The 18,359-nt window shown below is 44.1% G+C and overlaps 1 protein-coding gene across 2 annotated transcripts in view; it reads left to right on the top strand.

Annotated features, from left to right (window-relative positions):
- The window catches only part of TRPV3 (transient receptor potential cation channel subfamily V member 3), a 75,929-nt gene that overhangs the window by 33,574 nt on the left and 23,996 nt on the right, over positions 1–18,359 (top strand). For both annotated transcript variants that reach the window (XM_086955017.1, XM_086955016.1), the window contains exons 5-10: positions 237–391; positions 2,107–2,283; positions 5,283–5,423; positions 13,381–13,661; positions 16,177–16,353; positions 18,083–18,241. In XM_086955017.1, coding sequence (XP_086811143.1) covers positions 237–391; positions 2,107–2,283; positions 5,283–5,423; positions 13,381–13,661; positions 16,177–16,353; positions 18,083–18,241 — 1,090 coding nt within the window. The remainder of the gene's footprint in view (positions 1–236; positions 392–2,106; positions 2,284–5,282; positions 5,424–13,380; positions 13,662–16,176; positions 16,354–18,082; positions 18,242–18,359) is intronic.

Genomic DNA, 18,359 nt, shown 5'->3' with positions numbered 1-18,359 from the left:
TGCTAAAAGACCCATTTTCGAAGGGCTACCTTTAAAAAGGGCGACTTTAATCAAGACAGTATCATACAGTACAGATCTTTAGCGAGTCATTATACCAGTGAATAATAACAGAGGGGACAAACTAAATCCTATCTTACATGAGCACAGCCAAATGTTTTCTGAAAAAGACTGAAATCAATATGCTCCTGTAAATGTTAAAGTAATTAGTAATAAACATTATTTTTGTGTTGCCATAGCTGGCGTGCAGTTCAAGTAGTCCCAAAGATGCTCCGGAAAAAGTTGAAGTCGTCAATGTTCAGAGCAGCAGCAGAGGGGAAAGTAGAAGAGCTCCGCCGTCTGCTTGAGGAGGCCAAGACGGCCGCAGAAGACTTCCCGGAGCAGTCTGTGAGAGGTAAGCTGTATTCCAGACTAGGGCTTTAGTCATGATAGAGATCTCATGTTTTACAATGAATTATAATCCCCAAGACTACATGTGCTAAAACACACATATGTGAAATAACCTGAAAATACCCACCATCTCAAATAAACGCCTAACGTCATTTGCGGGTCAGAGGGTAATACTAGAATGCTCATTACACCAAAGCAATAGGTCGCTTTCTCTTTATCTCAGCTGGGCAGTGGCGGTTCCTCCGTTATGGCGGAGGAGCGTCGCCCCACTGCTTTCTCCCAGTGCGAGAAGCAAAAACATAAAACGGTAATAACGTTTAGTTATTACCATTTTATGTTGCATTTGCGGGTGGGCCTGGCTGCTCTGCTTATAGAGCAGGGCAGGGGAGTACCGCATTTCCCACTCCTGAGTGTACAATTACTGTTTGGTCAGCCCTCTCGGGCCGCCCCAACCAGTCACGCGCACTTTCCCCTTTTCCATGCAGGCTGCAATAACATGCCCACCCCTCCAGCCCCTTGCTGAGCGCTGTGTCACGATGCTCAGACCAATCACAACACTGCATTGCAGCGTTGTGATTGGCTTAGGGGAAGGAGCCTGGTTTCCTGCTACCTTTTCCTGTCCGAGTCGGAGGCAGGAGAGCAGTAGCAGAGAAGATGCAGGACCCAGTCTCAAGGTAAGTTTTTTAAGTATGACCCCCCCCTGGCGTGACCCCCCTTCGCAACCCCTTCTGCGCTTGCCCCCCCACCGGCGAGCCATGCCGGCTGCAACTGCACCTAGGTGTGGTCCTCATAAAGTAGTTCAACACTCTAATACCGTAGCTTTACCAAGATTTATTAAAACACTTTATGGGCAGAAAACCCTTGCAAGACAATATACTGGAGCACAATTTGTTTAAATAACACTGTTTGAGGACGAATAACCAGAAAAATCAGCCCATAAGTCTAAGATCATGTGATATATTTTCTTTGTCTTTACTGTGTTTATATGCTTTCAACCAAGGACATGATCATCAGCTGACACATGTTTCTTCCCCTATAGGACATTTTCAAGGAGGGTGATTACAAACTTTATTTTAAATTCCTTTAACAATAATAGATGAAGTAAGACAATATAGGTGCAGGATATGAGTTTCCTCTAGGTGATCTCTCCTGTGGCCCATAGCTCCGTTGGATTCTTCCTAGTAACAAAATGTAGTCGTCCTCATATGTTTATCATCAATATTTTCAAGCTCACAATGAAGTGGTGCTGCTATTCAGTCGTGGGCGGCACCGGCGTAGAGAGCCCTGATAGGCTCTGTCCTGTCCTTCCCAAAATGAAACGTGGGTCGTAAAGTAGTTGAAATCTCTGATGGGTTAGCTTTACCAAGATTTATAAAAAACACTTTAAGGTAAAAAAAAACATATTTGGGTAAAGAATCTATGAATTTATGCTGACCTCTTTCAGACAGCAACTATCAGCAGAGTCTAAGAAACTAAAATGAATGAATACTATAACAGCCGGTGAACAGCTTCCAAACCTCTCAGTTTGTCTGGGGAAGGTTTTAACATTAATGCACCTATGCCTCTTACACCAGGTCTGCTCTTCAGGGTTCATGCTTTTCCTTTACGGAGGGCCACTTACTTAAATTATGTAGCATAGCAAAAACCAAAACACTTTGTAATGTCCTTGCATACAAAAATAAAACATTAACTTACCCCTTTCCTACATTTCATCTACAGATTTTCTCATGAGCACGTTAACCTCCACTGATACTGGGAAAACCTGCCTAATGAAGGCGTTATTAAACATCAACGACAACACTGAAGAAACTGTGGAATGTCTGCTGTGCTTTGCAGAAGAAACCGGCTTCTTAAAGAGACTTGTGAATGCCGAATATACAGAGGAGGCTTACAAAGGTAATCACATGCAACTTTTAAATAGCTACCAGTGGCTTAGTCAGCCACAGTCGCAATATTATGGTTAGAACTAATTGTTAATATTATATTTCATGATTATTATGTACACAAATGATTTTATGTATATATGTATCAGTTTATAATTCTATGTATTAAATATGTGGTTCAGTTCTTAGTAGTAGTTTGCGGAATATAAGCATAGCGCTATATAAAATATAAATAGAAAAAACAACCAATTAGAATCACATTTAGAGAAAGGAGCATTTTTGGGAGAATTTTGTGCAGATTTATCAATGGTACCAAAGTAATTTTTTCTGACTGTGATAAATGAGGTGCAATGGTATGAATTAGTCAGACTTTAAATAGGAAATGCTGTTTTGTATTTTATTATCAGTGTTTGACCCAGTCAACACATCAGCAGGACAATTGGCTTATGCCAGGTTTCTGTTATGGTCACATGAAGCAATGCCAAAAACATATGAGCCTCGGGCCTGGCTTGGGCACGAAGCATGATAGCTGAGTGAGTGAAGAGCTCGGCTGTGGCCTAAAATATATCCTGAAAAAACCAGGCCCGGACTGGCCGTTACGGGCACCGGGCAATCCCCCTGTGCGCCGCAAGGGTGGGGCCGGTTTTGGGCCTCTGGAGGCTGTTTTTGTTAAAGGGCTGTTTTTTCAGCGTTGCTGCAAAAACGGCCCTGTAACAAAATCGGCTGAAAACCGGCCCTGGCAAAGAGCGCGGTCGCACCACCCCAACCCCCCTCCCCCAACCCCCTGGTGGCTGGGGTGGCCGGCGGAGCACTTTCCCATGGCCGGTTTTGGTTCCCAGTCTGGCCCTGGTTATAACGGCCTGCTGTCAGAACAGTCGCGTGACTGCCAGATACCGCTGAGAAAGATCGCTGCTGGGGAGTCAGCGGGGAGGCGACAGAGCAGTGCAGAGACGTGCCGTCCAATAAACAGAGACAGCCAGGAAGCCGAGGACTGTCATTGACGTAGAGCCCGGGGGAGGCTGTTAGAGGCCTTCGGCTGCCTGCTGGAGTGTCAGACCACGCTGTGAAGAGGGGAAACGGCTGTGGTGCGCTGGGGGACCACTTTTGCTGCCTACCTGACTGGGAGGACCCGAGTGGTGTGCTGGGGGCTGGTCCTGGAGCCCGGTGGCTGGTGGTGATAATGTTGGAGACTGCGGTCTGTGGTGACGCCCCAGCTGGAGGGCCGGCCCGCACTGCAAGAAGGAGAAAAAGCTGCGGTGTTCTGAAGCACCAATTTTGCTGTTCCTGATCGTAAAGGGACGGCCTGGGTGGTGCGCTGGGAGCTGGTCGAGCGCCTGATGAGAGGCAGCGTGAGCCCTATTCAGCAGTGGCGGCTTGTGAGGAAGGCCTGCAGTTTTGAGATTGTCCAGATGGGCTCCAGAGGAGCTGGGGATATAGGCTCCCAGGGGGCAGGAAGTTTGAACATTTGTACAGGAGTCGCAGGAGCTACTCACGCTGCAGCGAGCCAACAACGCACCACCTGGAGCAGTGTGTGGCGTACATGACACACTAATTAAGCCCGGGGGAGAGTGGCTCTGGCTGCTGGATGCAGCAGTCGTGAAGGCCCGGACGGGACACAAGCCTTGAGTGGGTGCCTTGCTGCTGAGCGCGAAGTGGAGTTGAAGTGTAGAACACGGAAAACGCATTCGAACATTAGGAAGCTGCTGAGGGGCTTGGCAGGAGGCCCTTCCTAGATACCATGGAAAAATATAATGGGCAATGATAACATTTGAATATGGCAATACAAAACTTGACTGGGGACAGTTGCCAGACGGGCCACTGTGACATGACTTGGTGGTGGCCGGTCGCAAACTAAAGTGGGAACTAGTGCCACTACCTGACTCTGAGCGCTGTGAGACTGACTTTTTTCCCTCCGGATTTTGGATGCTCTTCCACGATGGGCAAACCGTGGCAGAAACAAGGAGATGTATCCACTTAGGAGGGGGAAGCCCAACCCTCACCCAATTCTCTGGGAACCGAGGAACTGGAGCAAATGGATCTGGCCCTTCACAAGAACCTTGATAATATACTAGCAGCAATCGCAGATACGAAAACAGCGCTGCAGCAAGATATTGAGGCGATGACTGTTGCAGGTGGAGCACCACAAGCTAGTGGACAGGATGAAAACAGTTGAACAGACAATCGAAACGATAAAACCAGATCGCACAACCATGTTCAACAATCTTGAAAATCTGACCGTCAGAGTGGATATCTTGGAAAGAAGAGCAGAAGACTCTGAAGGGCGTAACAGACGCACCAATATACGCGTAGTGAAATAGATAGATAGATAGATAGATAGATAGATAGATAGATAGATAGATAGATAGATAGATAGATAGCTAGATAGATAGATAGATAGATAGATAGATAGATAGATAGATAGATAGATAGATAGATAAATAGATTGTATCTTTCATAGATTAACATGGGAACTGACCCTCCCCCCCTGAGAAGCTCACATTCTCTTTGATATTGTACTTCTTCACACTTGTGCTCTGAAAATCTGAGAGAACTGAAGCCTCTGGGAGGAGTGTTCTAGACGATGATACAACCTGTTTGGTTAAAGCTTTAAAGTGTGGTTTATTTTACTAAATGAAAAAGATGTGTTCTGGGACATGTTTAACATTACACATCTTTCTAATAGTACCGTGGGTTTCCCACTTTGCTGATGTTGAATGAATCAGAATGTGAATCTGTGTTACTAATTAAGTAGCTAAGTAACTTATTTTCTATGGGCGCTGAGGCCCTGCAGATGTCAGCATCTATATTCTCTTCATCTCCACAATGTACCATTACAGCTCATAGGACTGCTTGCAGAGGCATCAGGGAGATGGAGAGGATGCATCTGTCCAATAAAAGGACCACTCTAATTGCTAGTGCCACCATTTCCTATCCTTTCATCAGCAGTGATTTTACAAAAGATTTTCTCAATTTGTTCTGTTTGATTGATACATTTGTCTTCTGTTGTTTCAGGTCAGACGGCTCTAAATATTGCAATAGAAAGAAGACAGTTTGATATTGTACAGTACCTGATCGAAAAAGGAGCAGAAATCAATGTACGAGCAAAGGGCCGGTTCTTCAATCCAAAATACAAGCATGAAGGATTTTACTTCGGTAGGTAACTTTTGTATGTCACATCTCTCTGTCCTTAGCACAAAAAACTAAAATTTCAATTAGTGTTTGTTGATTGATGACTTAAATATCAAAGGAGATTAATATTTAAACACAATTAGATGGAACATCATAATCATGTGATCAGGTTTACTCAAACAGCCAGTGTGTTCCGTCCATAATGTATGTCAAGAGTTGCACAGTTACTTGGTTACTATTAAAGTGCTGCCGCTGCAAACCTTTTTGTGTTGATAAAATAGTGATGTATTACTGTCTGTCTTATGAGAGGATGTTTTTACTTCATGCCTTCCTCACCCTCTGGAAGATCTCTCCGAGATCATTCTCTGTAAGCCCTATCTCATTAGTAAATATTTGTTTTTCCCACCCCATCCTGGCTCCCTGGGGTAGTTATCAGGAGGGAAGGAGAGAGAGAGAGGGGGAGGGAGAGAGACTTAATTTTGCACAACCTGTGTCCAGCTAATGGGTTCAAGATATGACTCACATTCATACTTGTGTACCACCTTCAAATTATTATAAGTTGTGCACCTCCATGTGCAGTTTTGTCACCTCACTCACAGCACTACATTAACTATACCTTTCCCCTTCTCCATGCACTAGATATACACTTGCATAGTACATTAGTTATGGCTCGTTAAATCATATACTTTACATATTACATAAGTTATAGCATGGTAATTCATAGCATTGATAACAACACTTATGCCACCTGAAATCACATGATTTGTCAGAAGACAGTGCATGGTAGAGTGGCGAGTTATAGTTAATGTAGTGTGGCGAGTGAGATGGCAAGACTGTGTAGGGCGGTGCAGGAATTATAGTAGTTTGTAGGTGGTGCCTATGTATAGGATGAGTTATAACTGACTTATAATAATTTAAAAATGGTGCATAAACCATAAATGTAAGTTCTAACTACAACTTTAGAATTTCTGTCTGTGTAATTTGAGTTTGGTTTGTATACAAAGAAGAAATAAAGTTCCCTAACTATAACTTAGCCTTAACCTTTGTTTTTTTTATTGAATTTCGATGTTTTTAAAAATGTTAATATATTTTTTTTCATAATCGTACAGTTTACTGTTGTCGAGTGGCGTGTCATTAAATGGAGTGTCGTACAATACAGTGGTGGATAATGTAGTAAAGTGTACTGCCATAAACTATAGTGTTGTGGAGTGGAGTAGAGTAGAATGAGGTACACTGGAGTGGCATATAGGGGAGTTACGTAGAGTGGAGTGGCATAGAATGGAGTGGCGTACAGTGAAATGGGACAGAATAGAGTGGTAAGCAGTGGAATGGCGTTCAATGGAGTGATGCACAAAGGAATAGTGCATAGTAGAGTGGCATACAGTGGAGTGGTATAGAGTGGGATAACATACAGTGGAGTGTGGTGCAGTGGAGTTGCGCCCAGTAGAATAGTGTAGAGTGAACTGCGTACAGTGGAGTACCATAGACTGGAGTGTTGTACAGTGTATTGGCATACATTGGAATAGCATATACTGGAATTGTGTACAGTCTAGTTGGCTACAGTGGACTATTGGAGATTGGAGTGGTTTACCATAAAATTGTGTAGCATGAAGTAGCATCGCGTGGAGTGGTGTTGAGTGGACTTGTATAGAGTGGAGTGTGGTACATTGTTGGGGTATAAAGTTGAGTTGCGTGGAGTGGAGTGGTGTACAGCGGAATAGCATATACTCCAGAGGGTTAGACTAGAATAGCATAGAGTGCAGTGGTGTACACTGGAGTAGCATAGAGTGGAGTGGCGTACAGTGAAGTAGCATACAGTCAGTGTTTAGTGGAGTTAGGTTTAGTGGCATACTGTACAGTGGCATATAGTGGAGTAGCATAAAGTACAGTGTTTTACAGTGGAATAGCGTAGACTGTAGTAGCGCAGGGTGTATGGACGTACAGCGAAGTTGCGTTTAGTGGAGTGGCGTAGAATGCAGTGTTGTACAGTGTAATAGCACATAGTGATTTGTGGTTGACTTGAATTGGCATATACTGCAGCTGTGTACAGTGGAGTGCCATAGAGTTCAGAGGAATAGCATAGAGCGCAATGGTGTACCATGAAGTGGTGCAGAGTGGAATTGCATATAGCAGAGTGGTGTAGATTGGGTTTGCATACAGTGGAGTAGTGTACAGTGGAGAGACGTACAGTGGGGGGACATACATACAGTGAAGTGGCATAGACAGGAGTGTCATAGAATAGAGTGGTGTACTGTATAATACTACAGAGTAGAGTGGTGTAGAGAGGAGGGGCCTTGAGTTGAGTGGAGTCAGTGGTGACCGCTCAGCTCTCCTCAGGGCTTGGTCGCTCCACCCTCTGCTGCCGCTCCTGCCTGCCTTGCCTTGCCGCCTCCTGCCTGCAGTTTCCCTCGAGCGCCGCCCGCAGCTCCTGGGATCCCCGCTGCCCGCAGACCCTTGGATTTCCCGCCGCTGCCTCCCTGCGGCCCGCCCCCCTGTGACTCCATTCGCCGCCCCGCTCCCGCCACCCAGCTGCTCCTCCCTCCCGGCTCCTTACTTATGACGCCCCCTGAGCGACCGCGCAGCGGACGCGCGCAGCGGGAGCACCGATTGAGCGCCGAAGGTGCGCCAAAGGTAAGCCCGTCTGCGCCCGTACGCGCCTGGACCTCGCCCAGTGCCAGGACCCCTGGCCCCCGCCGAAGCAAGACGACCCGACGGACCTACGACGCCGTAACACTCAACGCACTCAACACTGGCCGGAATCCTGCCTGCTACCAAGCCACCCCGAGACGCACCCACGGACCCTTCGCCTGCCAAGCCTGCCGTTTCTCCTGCTACCCGACCTGCACGGCCCCCGCCAAGCCCTGCACCAGCAGCAACCACCTGAAGTGCATCCTGCTCAACACCTGCTCCATCCACAGGCACGCCGTAGAACTCTGGGACCTGCTCGACACGACAGCACCGGACGTCGCCTTCCTCACCAAAACCTGGATGAACGCCTCCTCAGCGCAGGCCATCCTCATCCTGCTCGTCTTAACCGCGGCCTTCGACACCATCTCACATGCTATTCTAATTAATAGGATGCGTGAGATTGGTGTCTCGGGCTCCGCGCTTGCTTGGATAACTTCATTCTTGTCCAATCGCTCTCAAACGGTCTCCCTAGGACCCTTTCTTTCTGGTGAACGATCTATCACCTCAGGGGTACCCCAGGGTTCTATCCTGAGCCCCCTCTTTTTTAATGTATATATGGCCCCCCTCCTCACGTTGATCGAGTCACATGGGATTCTCGTGACATCCTACGCTGACGACACCCAACTTGTCGTCACAATCGATAAAAGACTTCCGGATGCTGCCACCAGATTCCAAAACTGTCTGTCAGAAGTCTTTTCTTGGCTCAACCTGCATCATTTAAAATGCAACAGCGCCAAAACAGAAATAATTCCCCTAGGTAAAGACACTCTCTTTTCCCCCAAAGACTGGTGGCCTCATAACTCCGAAGCACCACCTAGCGCGGTTGCTTCAGCGCGCAACTTGGGCGTTCAATTTGACGCTTCCCTCAGCTTCGATGAACATGTGCGTATTACCGCAGGGCGCTGTTTCAGTTTGATCAGGCAACTAAAGAAATTTTTTAACTTTCTGCCTATCACAGCCAGGAAATCAGTCGCGGTGGCGCTTATCCTCTCCCGGCTGGATTATTGTAACGGCCTCCTAGCAGGTATCAAGAAGTCCTCTCTGAAAAAACTGCAAAGTGTTCAACATGCAGCAGCCAGGCTTGTTTTGAAACTCCCCCGTAGGTCCTCGGCCTCTGCAGCCCTCAACGCCCTCCATTGGCTGCCCCTGCATAAGAGAATCTTATTCAAGCTCTTAGTCACTGTATTTAAAGCTAACAGGTGCATGGGCCCAGCCTACCTGACCAAGCGCTTTCAGCGTTATACTCCATCCCGCTGTCTGAGGTCATCTGGCGCCAATTTCATCTCTGAACCCCGCATAAAATTAAAATCCAAGGGTGGAAAGACCTTTTCTTTTCTGGCGGCTAAGGCATGGAACCGTCTCCCCCCCAACCTTAGGCACGCTCCCTCAGAAAGCCTATTCAGGAAATCCCTTAAAACATGGATTTATTCTCAGTCCGACTCATCAGTCCTCGCAGCCATTTGATCAATGCCCCCCATAGCCGACCTTCTGTGTGCTCAGCGCCAAGATGCTCCCTCAGGAGCGAAAGTTAGCGCTTTATAAATGTCAATAAATATCAAATATCAAACATCGCCATATCCATCCCGGACGGATACAAGATCTCCCGGAAGGACCGCGTCAACCAGACGGGAGGAGGCATCGCCATCGTACACAAAAACACTATCCGCATCTCAACTAACTCCGACGAAACCTTCACCGCCACTGAACACCTGCACTTCCAGATATACACTGACCCCAAGACCACCCTCCGCGGCACCCTCATCTACAGACCACGCACACAATTCATCGAAGACATCGCAGACTTCATCAGCCCGCACGCCCTTCCCTCCGCCAACTACATCCTCCTAGGAGACCTCAACTTTCACCTGGAGAACAACAACGACAGAAACACCACCGCCCTGCTGGACAACCTCGCCAACCTCGGACTCAAGCAACTAGTGAACACCCCCACCCACTACGCCGGCCACACGCTTGACCCAGTCTTCTCATCCAGCAAGCACATCTCCTTCAGCCTCGCCACCGGACTCCACTGGACCGACCACAGCTGCGTCCACTTCAGCTTCAAAAAAGCTACGACCCACCACCACCCGCAACAGGTCCCCCGCCGATGCTGGAGCAAGATCACCGCCGAGCAGCTCACCGCCTCCCTCAGCCAGAACACTCCCACCAGCACAACGGACCCCAACGAAGCAGCCAGCAACCTCACCAAGTGGCTGACCGCCTGCGCCGATGACCTCGCACCACTAAAGAACCCTCCCAGCAGACACGGCAGCAAGAAAACCCCCTGGTTCACCGAAAAACTCAAGGAATCCAAGAAGAACTGCCGCACCCTCGAGAAAGCCTGGCGGCTCGACCACACCTCAGACAACAGGACCGCCCTCAAGCACGCCATCTGCAAACACCATCAGCTGATCCGCGCCACCAAGAAGACGGCACTCAAAGAACGACTGGACAACAACACCCACGACAGCAAGGAACTCTTCAGCATCGTCAAAGAGTTCTCCAACCCCAGCGCCGGAAACAACAACATCACTCCCTTGCAAGACCTCTGCAACTCACTTGCCTCATTCTTCCACCGCAAGATCGCCGACATACACCTGAGAGACCTGCACTGGCTTCCCATCAGTAAGAGAATCACGTTCATACTCCTCACCCACGCACACAAGGCTCTCCACGACCTGGGCCCCAAGTACCTCAACGACCGCATGACCTTCTACACGTCCACCCGCCAGCTACGATAGACCGGCCACGCACTCGCCACCGTACCACGCATCCGCAGAGCCACCGCCGGAGGAAGATCCTTCTCCTAGCTGGCGGCCAAGACGTGGATCTCCCTCCCCACCCACCTTCGACGAACCCAAGACCATCTCGCCTTCAGGAAGCAGCTCAAGACCTGGCTGTTCGAGCAGTAACTTTCCCCTCCCCCAGCGCCTTGAGACCCTCCCGGGTGAGTAGTGCGCTATACAAATGACGTGATTGATTGATTGATTGGACTGGCATCCAGTGGATTAGCATACAGTGAAGTCGTGCATAGTGGAGTGACGTAAAGTGGAATGGAATAAAGTGGAGTGGCGTAGACTGGAATAGCATGGAGTGGAGCGGGGTGAAGTGAAGTATCATAGAATGGAGTGACCGATAGTGGAGTGTGTCAATTGAAACAGACCTAGCGTGTAAGTGTGTGTATGGATGAAAATGTTATGCATCAGGAATGTACATTATGAGGTGTAAATGTTAATTTTTGGTACTATATTTAAATAGTGTAAGTGGAGTTAAAATTATAGTAGTTATATATTGTACCACCGAATACTGTGGTAAGTTCACAGTATACCACGGTACATGGGGCTGAGAAGTGATGATATGATTGGCTAATGGCTGTTTTTACCAAATGTAAAAGACAGTCATGTTGTTATTATCACAGTCTTACTGTGTTCTTTGGTCTGCATTTCACTGCATTCTGGGTTAGGGTATTTTATATAATTAAGTATTAACTATGTTACGAAACCAAGTAAAGACACTATCTTGTGTAAAGTTCTAATTTCTTACCCTGTCTGATGTAATTCTGTTCAGCATTTTTTCCATAAGGAAGAACTACTATTTTTCTTAATCGCACACACATCTATCACTATATACCAGTCAGTTTACTACTAGTCTGACCACACCTTAATTCTCTTTTGCATTGAATATGAACTCCAATTGCAAAACCCAGGCAGCAGTATTCCTGAATCATACAGTAGCATCAAGAGCATACCACCTAATGGATGGTGCTAGTCACTGTCTTAACTCCAGAATGCCCCTTCACTTGTTGAGGAGACATGAAAACGTATTTCCCTAAATAAAGTCAGGTATACATCATCCTCTAACCATATTTCTCATTAGTTCTCCATTCCTCTCCTAATACGGCACCTGTTAATCTTTTCTCCTAATAATGGGTATGATGGCATGGTACATCAAAATAAGTCCTTATTGTTTGAGGAAGAAAGGGCACTTGTAGTTCTACATTTACATCAGGGCTCACTTGTTAACATTGATAATCATTAGGATACCTCAACCTATGTTTGGAATCCAGAACCATTTTTTTCCAAACAGAAGTATCATTTTCCAAATAGATTTTTAAGCCATGCCTCTCTAAAGATATCATTTTCTGCCTCAACCCAATTAGAATTTAAAACTAGCTCAAATAAGCACTCGAGATGAGTCACCATTTAAATAGCGTGTACAATTAGATGGAAATGGAGATAAACAGGCAGACGCCTCACTGTAGAGGAATTCGACACTCACTTTAAGGGAGCAGGCTACTCCAGGGTCCAATAATAAAGTGCAGTGTCCAGTAGAAGTGAGTTCATGTCTCCGCTGTGTAGAGAATGGATCCCTAAATATTGGGAATTCCCCTTTTTTGTCATTTCACTTTAAACATTTGATAGAAATTGTTAAAATATTTTTGGCGTTAAGATTTTTTGTAATTTCAGAGATTTCTTCAAATGCATGTTCTGCCACCATAACAGCTATCTTTGACAAGCGCCCCTCTTGGTGGCATACACTAAAGAAGCATGCCTTGGTATATTGCTTGTATTCAAAAAATTCCACTGCTGAGGAGTGTAAGGAAATGTCTTAGAGTAGAGTGGAACAGATAAGGAAGTATGGCAGACAGGGGCAAATAAAGAAAGAACTGTTATTGTGAATTTGATCTAGTCCTCTCATAAATGTATAAAGATCAATGTCGCTTGGCAGGGCAACCTACGTTGTACCAACTGCAGACTTGCTTCACTCTGTTCACCTCTAACCTATTGGAATAGTTGTCTCTGTCTGAGTGGTTGGAGAATGTGTAGGCCAGATTGTACAGGCATTTGATTTATATGTATTAAATTAGCAAGCATTTTAGAGAAATATTATGCCAATAGAATCAATTTCCTTGTATTTATTCCAGTAAAAGAAATGTAAAACCTGTACCAGTACTGAAAAGTATCTGATCTATGTACAATGATTTGAATCTTAAAGGCAATAAAGTAAATGTGAGTAGGATCCTTTCGTCAGTCTTATAACAGCTGGGGGAAGACCTCACCAAGGGCAGTCAAGTCTAAAAAATATTATCACGTTTCTTTATGTAAACGTTTGTACTCGATATATGAACTAAGCTGTCTAGCCCTGCAGATGTCCAGTTTGACTGACAAAGGACATGGCTAGTGCAAATGCCATCTACTTCGAAATCCAAAAAGTACCAACTCAGATTAATCATTCTCAGAGGGAAAAACCATGCTAAAATCTAAACTGTGATATTTCTGCATTGGCTCTTTAGGTGAAACTCCTTTGGCCTTGGCAGCATGCACTAATCAGCCAGATATTGTTCAGCTACTCATGGACAACCCAAAGACTGATATCGCCCTCCAAGATTCCAGAGGAAATACTGTGCTGCACGCCTTGGTCACTGTGGCCGAAAACACAGAGGCACAAAACGACTTTATAATTCAAATGTATGACATGATCCTCACACAAAGCAACATCAAGTCACTGGAAACCATAAACAACAAAGAGGGTCTCACATCAATGCAGTTAGCGGCAAAAACTGGAAAGACAGAGGTAAGATTCATCATTACCATCCTGTGGAAGACAAGGGGACAGAGTAGTTTGTGGTGTCACAGGGAGCTTAGGAACATATATAAGGAGGGCGAAGCGGTGTTGAATTGCACTATATATTTGTGACATAGGGTTACATTAGTTGGGTTTACCCGAGCAAAAAGCCTTTTGACTTTGGCTCTGTATTCAGCTACTGCGCTACTTTTGAGGTACTTTCCAGCGCAAAACAAATTTTGCGCTGGAAAGTAATGTCCCAAGAAGGAGTTTGTGCTGGTTAGCTGATTTCTGTGACTCTAATCCAGCGCAAAAGGTTTGAAAATCTACCTCTAAGTGTATTAGTCATATTACACCTAACTTTTTCAGCAAAATTTAGTTTATTTGGATTAATGCTGAGTAAGAAACACACTCGGGATCTCATGAAAGTGGTGGAACTGGGCCTGTCAATAGCTAAGTGCAGTATAGTATAAAGTTAAACAGAAAGTCGAGACTGAAATATAAAGCATGGGTGGCAGTAATGATCAAATAGGAGACAGTGGATTGTGAGGTGCGGAAAAATATACAATGCAAGGTGGGACAAAATGGGTAGACCACTACCTGGCAATTGGTCCTAAATACTATGGAGAAGAAGAATCACAAGATGATGTGGTAAATTAGTGTCAGACAAGCAGACGTAAATCTGATAAAGCATATCACACATATTAATGCGAAATATTGTTAAATATGAGATAAAAGGGATAAGCGGAAAACGTGTTAATGAGACGAATTTATACGGTTGAACACTGTGGGGGTAACTGTTTGAAAAGATGGATGTAAAAGAAAATCAATAAAAAACATGTTAAAAACACAATTTAGGTTGCTCTGTCAAAGTCCCCAGGTCAAGATGGTGTCTGTGTTTCACACCAATTATTTTGTCTTTTTATACAATAGACACAGGAGAACCCATGGGCGCTTTCATCCCTCAGTTAGCTTAGCGCCTGTCTCCATTGAGGGATGGTGAATTAGAACTGTATTAATGAGCAGTTTTGCTTTTATACAAACAAGCACCCCTTTCGAATATGGAGGCTGTGTTCCATGATATTAGAGTACCCTTTTGACTTTTGGGTAGCTAAGTCTAAAACGATTGGTTCGCACGCGGAGTGCTTTGGGCACAAATGCGGACCACCCTGTGGAGAATGCTAACTAGCCTTGACAGGATTTGTTTGCCTGCTTCTTTACAAAATGAACCCTTGCCATTTTCACAAAATTTGGGCAGACGTTTTCACTCTTTAACACTCCCGCCCATCACAATCCATTTTAAGGGGTGCCTTTCTCCTGCCTTATGAGGTAAGGGGCTCACTAATGTTATCAGTATTGCATTTTGAATTGCTTCACTTACGCCGTCTGTATTGGTGTTTGTAGGCACTGCACTTATAACTTTTAGTGAACTAATGGTGAGCCATGTATAGAGTACCCTTTAGGTTTGCGTTTACCCTTACCTTCTAGTAACAGACCCTCCCTGCTATTACACTGGACATTGCACCTTCTGAAGTTTCAGTTTTACCCGGTCTACATCACGTCATCTGGGTCCAATTACGTTAACAGAAACTATCAAACTGGGATTTTCTCAGAATCTGCAAAGTGTATGCGCTATGATTACATCAAGAATTATATGTGTTTTTCACAGGTTTAATATCTAACTTAGACATCCCTCTCTGGTGTGTCCTCTTGGACTGAAGAAATTGCCCCAAAATATTTGGCAATATAATATCCTGACCTCTCGTTACTAAATGATCATAGTATGTGTTGATGTTTTTAAGATGTAGTGAGGATAAATCATTAAAGACATGCACCTCTCTGGTACTTTCTTTAATCCTATGTAGTGAATAATCCCTGAGTAGAGGACATACAACTTTGAGGTGTTAGACATTCCCTGAAATCCCTGACAGGGCAAGATATTGATAGCCTACCTTTCCCTTAACCCGAAAACTGGGAGTCCGCAGTTGCTAAAATGGGCTGCTTGGCCACAAAATACCTATGTTACATTAGTGGGTAGCACTAATGAAGAGAAACCCTAGACACAGGATATTTAATATGTGTTTTTCGACAGTACTGCCCCATGAGGTGTGTCCTCCAGTTTTGGGAAATATCCAATTGATGACTATCTTGATTTTGTATTTGCTTGAAGCACCTTTTAATGTTTGAGTTGCACCCTTTAGGTCCTAAACTCCCAAATGTTAAGTTATTGCATATAGAATTAGGCTTTCTATTTCCTATGGCTTATGCAGATTTCCTTTTTGTCTCTTTCAGTGGAGGCTTTTTCCAACAATGTATTTATACTTCTAGCTCCAGTGTAGCATAAGAATAGATCACTGTCCTGGGGATACCATGCTTGTAATGTTCATACATTTGTTATACAGCACTACACTATTGATACATAAGTGTGATTAAAATATTTTGCCGGATATGCATTCACAAACTATGATAACTGAGTTTGTTTGAAACATTTTGACATCAGTTCACTTTGTTTGAATTCTTTCAGATTTTGCATTACATTCTCAGTAGAGAAATAAAAGACAAAGAAAACAGAGTCCTCTCTAGAAAATTCACAGACTGGGCTTATGGTCCAGTTTCATCTTCACTTTACGATCTGAATGATGTGGATACGACCACAGTAAACTCAGTTCTTGAGATTGTAGTTTACAACGCATCAACCACGGTAAGAATCTGTAAATCATATAATTTGTAAAATAATGAAACAAGTAGTCTAGTCTGCAGCATGAACAGAGCATAAAAATGGTGCAATCAGTTCTGACACTTAAAATAGGGTTCTCATAGTAAAACACTCAATTGGATGACAAGGAAAAACAAAAGTGCATTAATTCAAGATTCACGCCTTCTATACCCAAATTTCAAAACTGGGCTTGGTAATTTGTTATAAATAATCAACATGGCAATCGACTTCCACAGTGTGAGTAACCTGGAGAATATGTATAATTTTGTGGGACTTTGTAAGGAAGTGTATAGTCAGAATATTTCCAAATTTAAAAACATTCTAAACTTAACTAAAAACAAAAACTTCAGAGCACTTCAAATCAATCAACGTTGACTATGTGTTATCAACAGTCTTAATTTTAACAAAAATTTCTCAAGTTCAACCATGCCAGCATGTCTTGCATATGACGCTGCAGCTGTCGCAGCAAACTTCTTCTGGGAGGCCTGGTGTCCCTCTGACATAGATTAAATCCAAAACATGTTTCGCCTCACCCAGCATATGCCGTAGCAGACTTCTTCATAGCTACAATTATAAATGTACATGATTTATGGGAGGATCGCTCATATAAAACCTTAAACGTCAAATCCTTTACCTAACTTTATCTGGTGAAGATCCAATATTATTTAAAAAAAAATCACAGTTACATACTCTAGATGACTATAATAACTTACTCTATCTCAGAGAGACACCAGACCAGGTGAGTCCTATTCTGTTTATTACTTCTGAACCTGGGTGACTATTTTTGGTTAACAACCTCACATGACCATTTATGAATGGCTTAATACATTTTCACTAAGAGGTACTTTAGTTTGACCAATAATAACACTATCAACTAAGATAGATCACTCTAATTTCCTGCGCACAGGGTGATTTGGGTCAACTTGGCCCTGGTGATTGGTCTCTAACAATAACTTACATGGGGACTACTCCCTTAGATCAAGGACATTTGTGATTGTAGCCCTGAAGAAGTCTGCTGCAACATCTGCAGTGTGAGATGAAACACATGTTGGACTTACTCTATATCAGAGGGACTCCGGACCAGCCCTGGATAAGTCTGATACAACATCTCCAGCGTGAGACTGGCATCGGTGAACTTGCGACAGTTCTGTGAAAATAAAGACTTGATACTACGTACTCAACACTGATTTATTTGGAGTGTTCGGAGATTTAATTTTGTGCCATTTGGCCTTGTTCCAGCAGGGGAATATCAGGTGCCTCTTTCTCCTCCTTGAGCACTGAACATTTGAGAGCATTGTTGGATACAGACAATTGAATTGTTTTATCTCTATAGTGTGTGTGCTCTCATCCCCAGCCACCAACTTTTCTTTCTTGTCTAAAATTAAATGAGTTGGAAAACAAAATATATTACCCAAATGGTGGCAAAATAAGCACCATGTATTTAATAAATAGTGCCATTTAGTTCATATATCATTAGATTTGGTATGTTGCTGTAAAAATGGTGATGAGTGTTTTTTCTTTGTGCAGTAACACTCTGCCTATTGTGATCATATTAGAGCTTTCAGATCTGTAACAAGTCCTCAATAACAAGTAGGTAAAAATGAGGACATTTGAACAGAAATTGTGTTAAAACTTGCAATTTGTTATATTTTATATCATTTCGTTTCAAATAAGCTTTATCATATGCTATATTCTCTTTTTTGTTTTGATACAGAACCGCCATGAGTTGTTGTCTTTGGAACCCTTGCACACCCTGCTCCAGATGAAATGGAAGAAATTCGGAAGATACATGTTCTTTATGTCTTTCTTGTTTTCTTTACTGTACAACATTGCACTAACAATGGTGTCCTACTTTCGACCCCGTGGAGATGAGGTTTGTGAACTGCAGAATTCAAGACTAGCTAAAGTAAATGAAACTTGGTAGTAACCCAAGTCTGATCTATTGAATGTCATGATATACACAGTGGAAAAAAATATATTTCCACCTCTCT

Source organism: Lissotriton vulgaris, chromosome 2_1 (genome assembly GCF_964263255.1).
Source record: "Lissotriton vulgaris chromosome 2_1, aLisVul1.2, whole genome shotgun sequence".
Lineage (NCBI taxonomy): Eukaryota > Metazoa > Chordata > Amphibia > Caudata > Salamandridae > Lissotriton > Lissotriton vulgaris.
The sequence above is the reverse complement of the archived record's forward strand: the minus strand, read 5'-3'. Positions and strand labels throughout refer to the sequence as shown.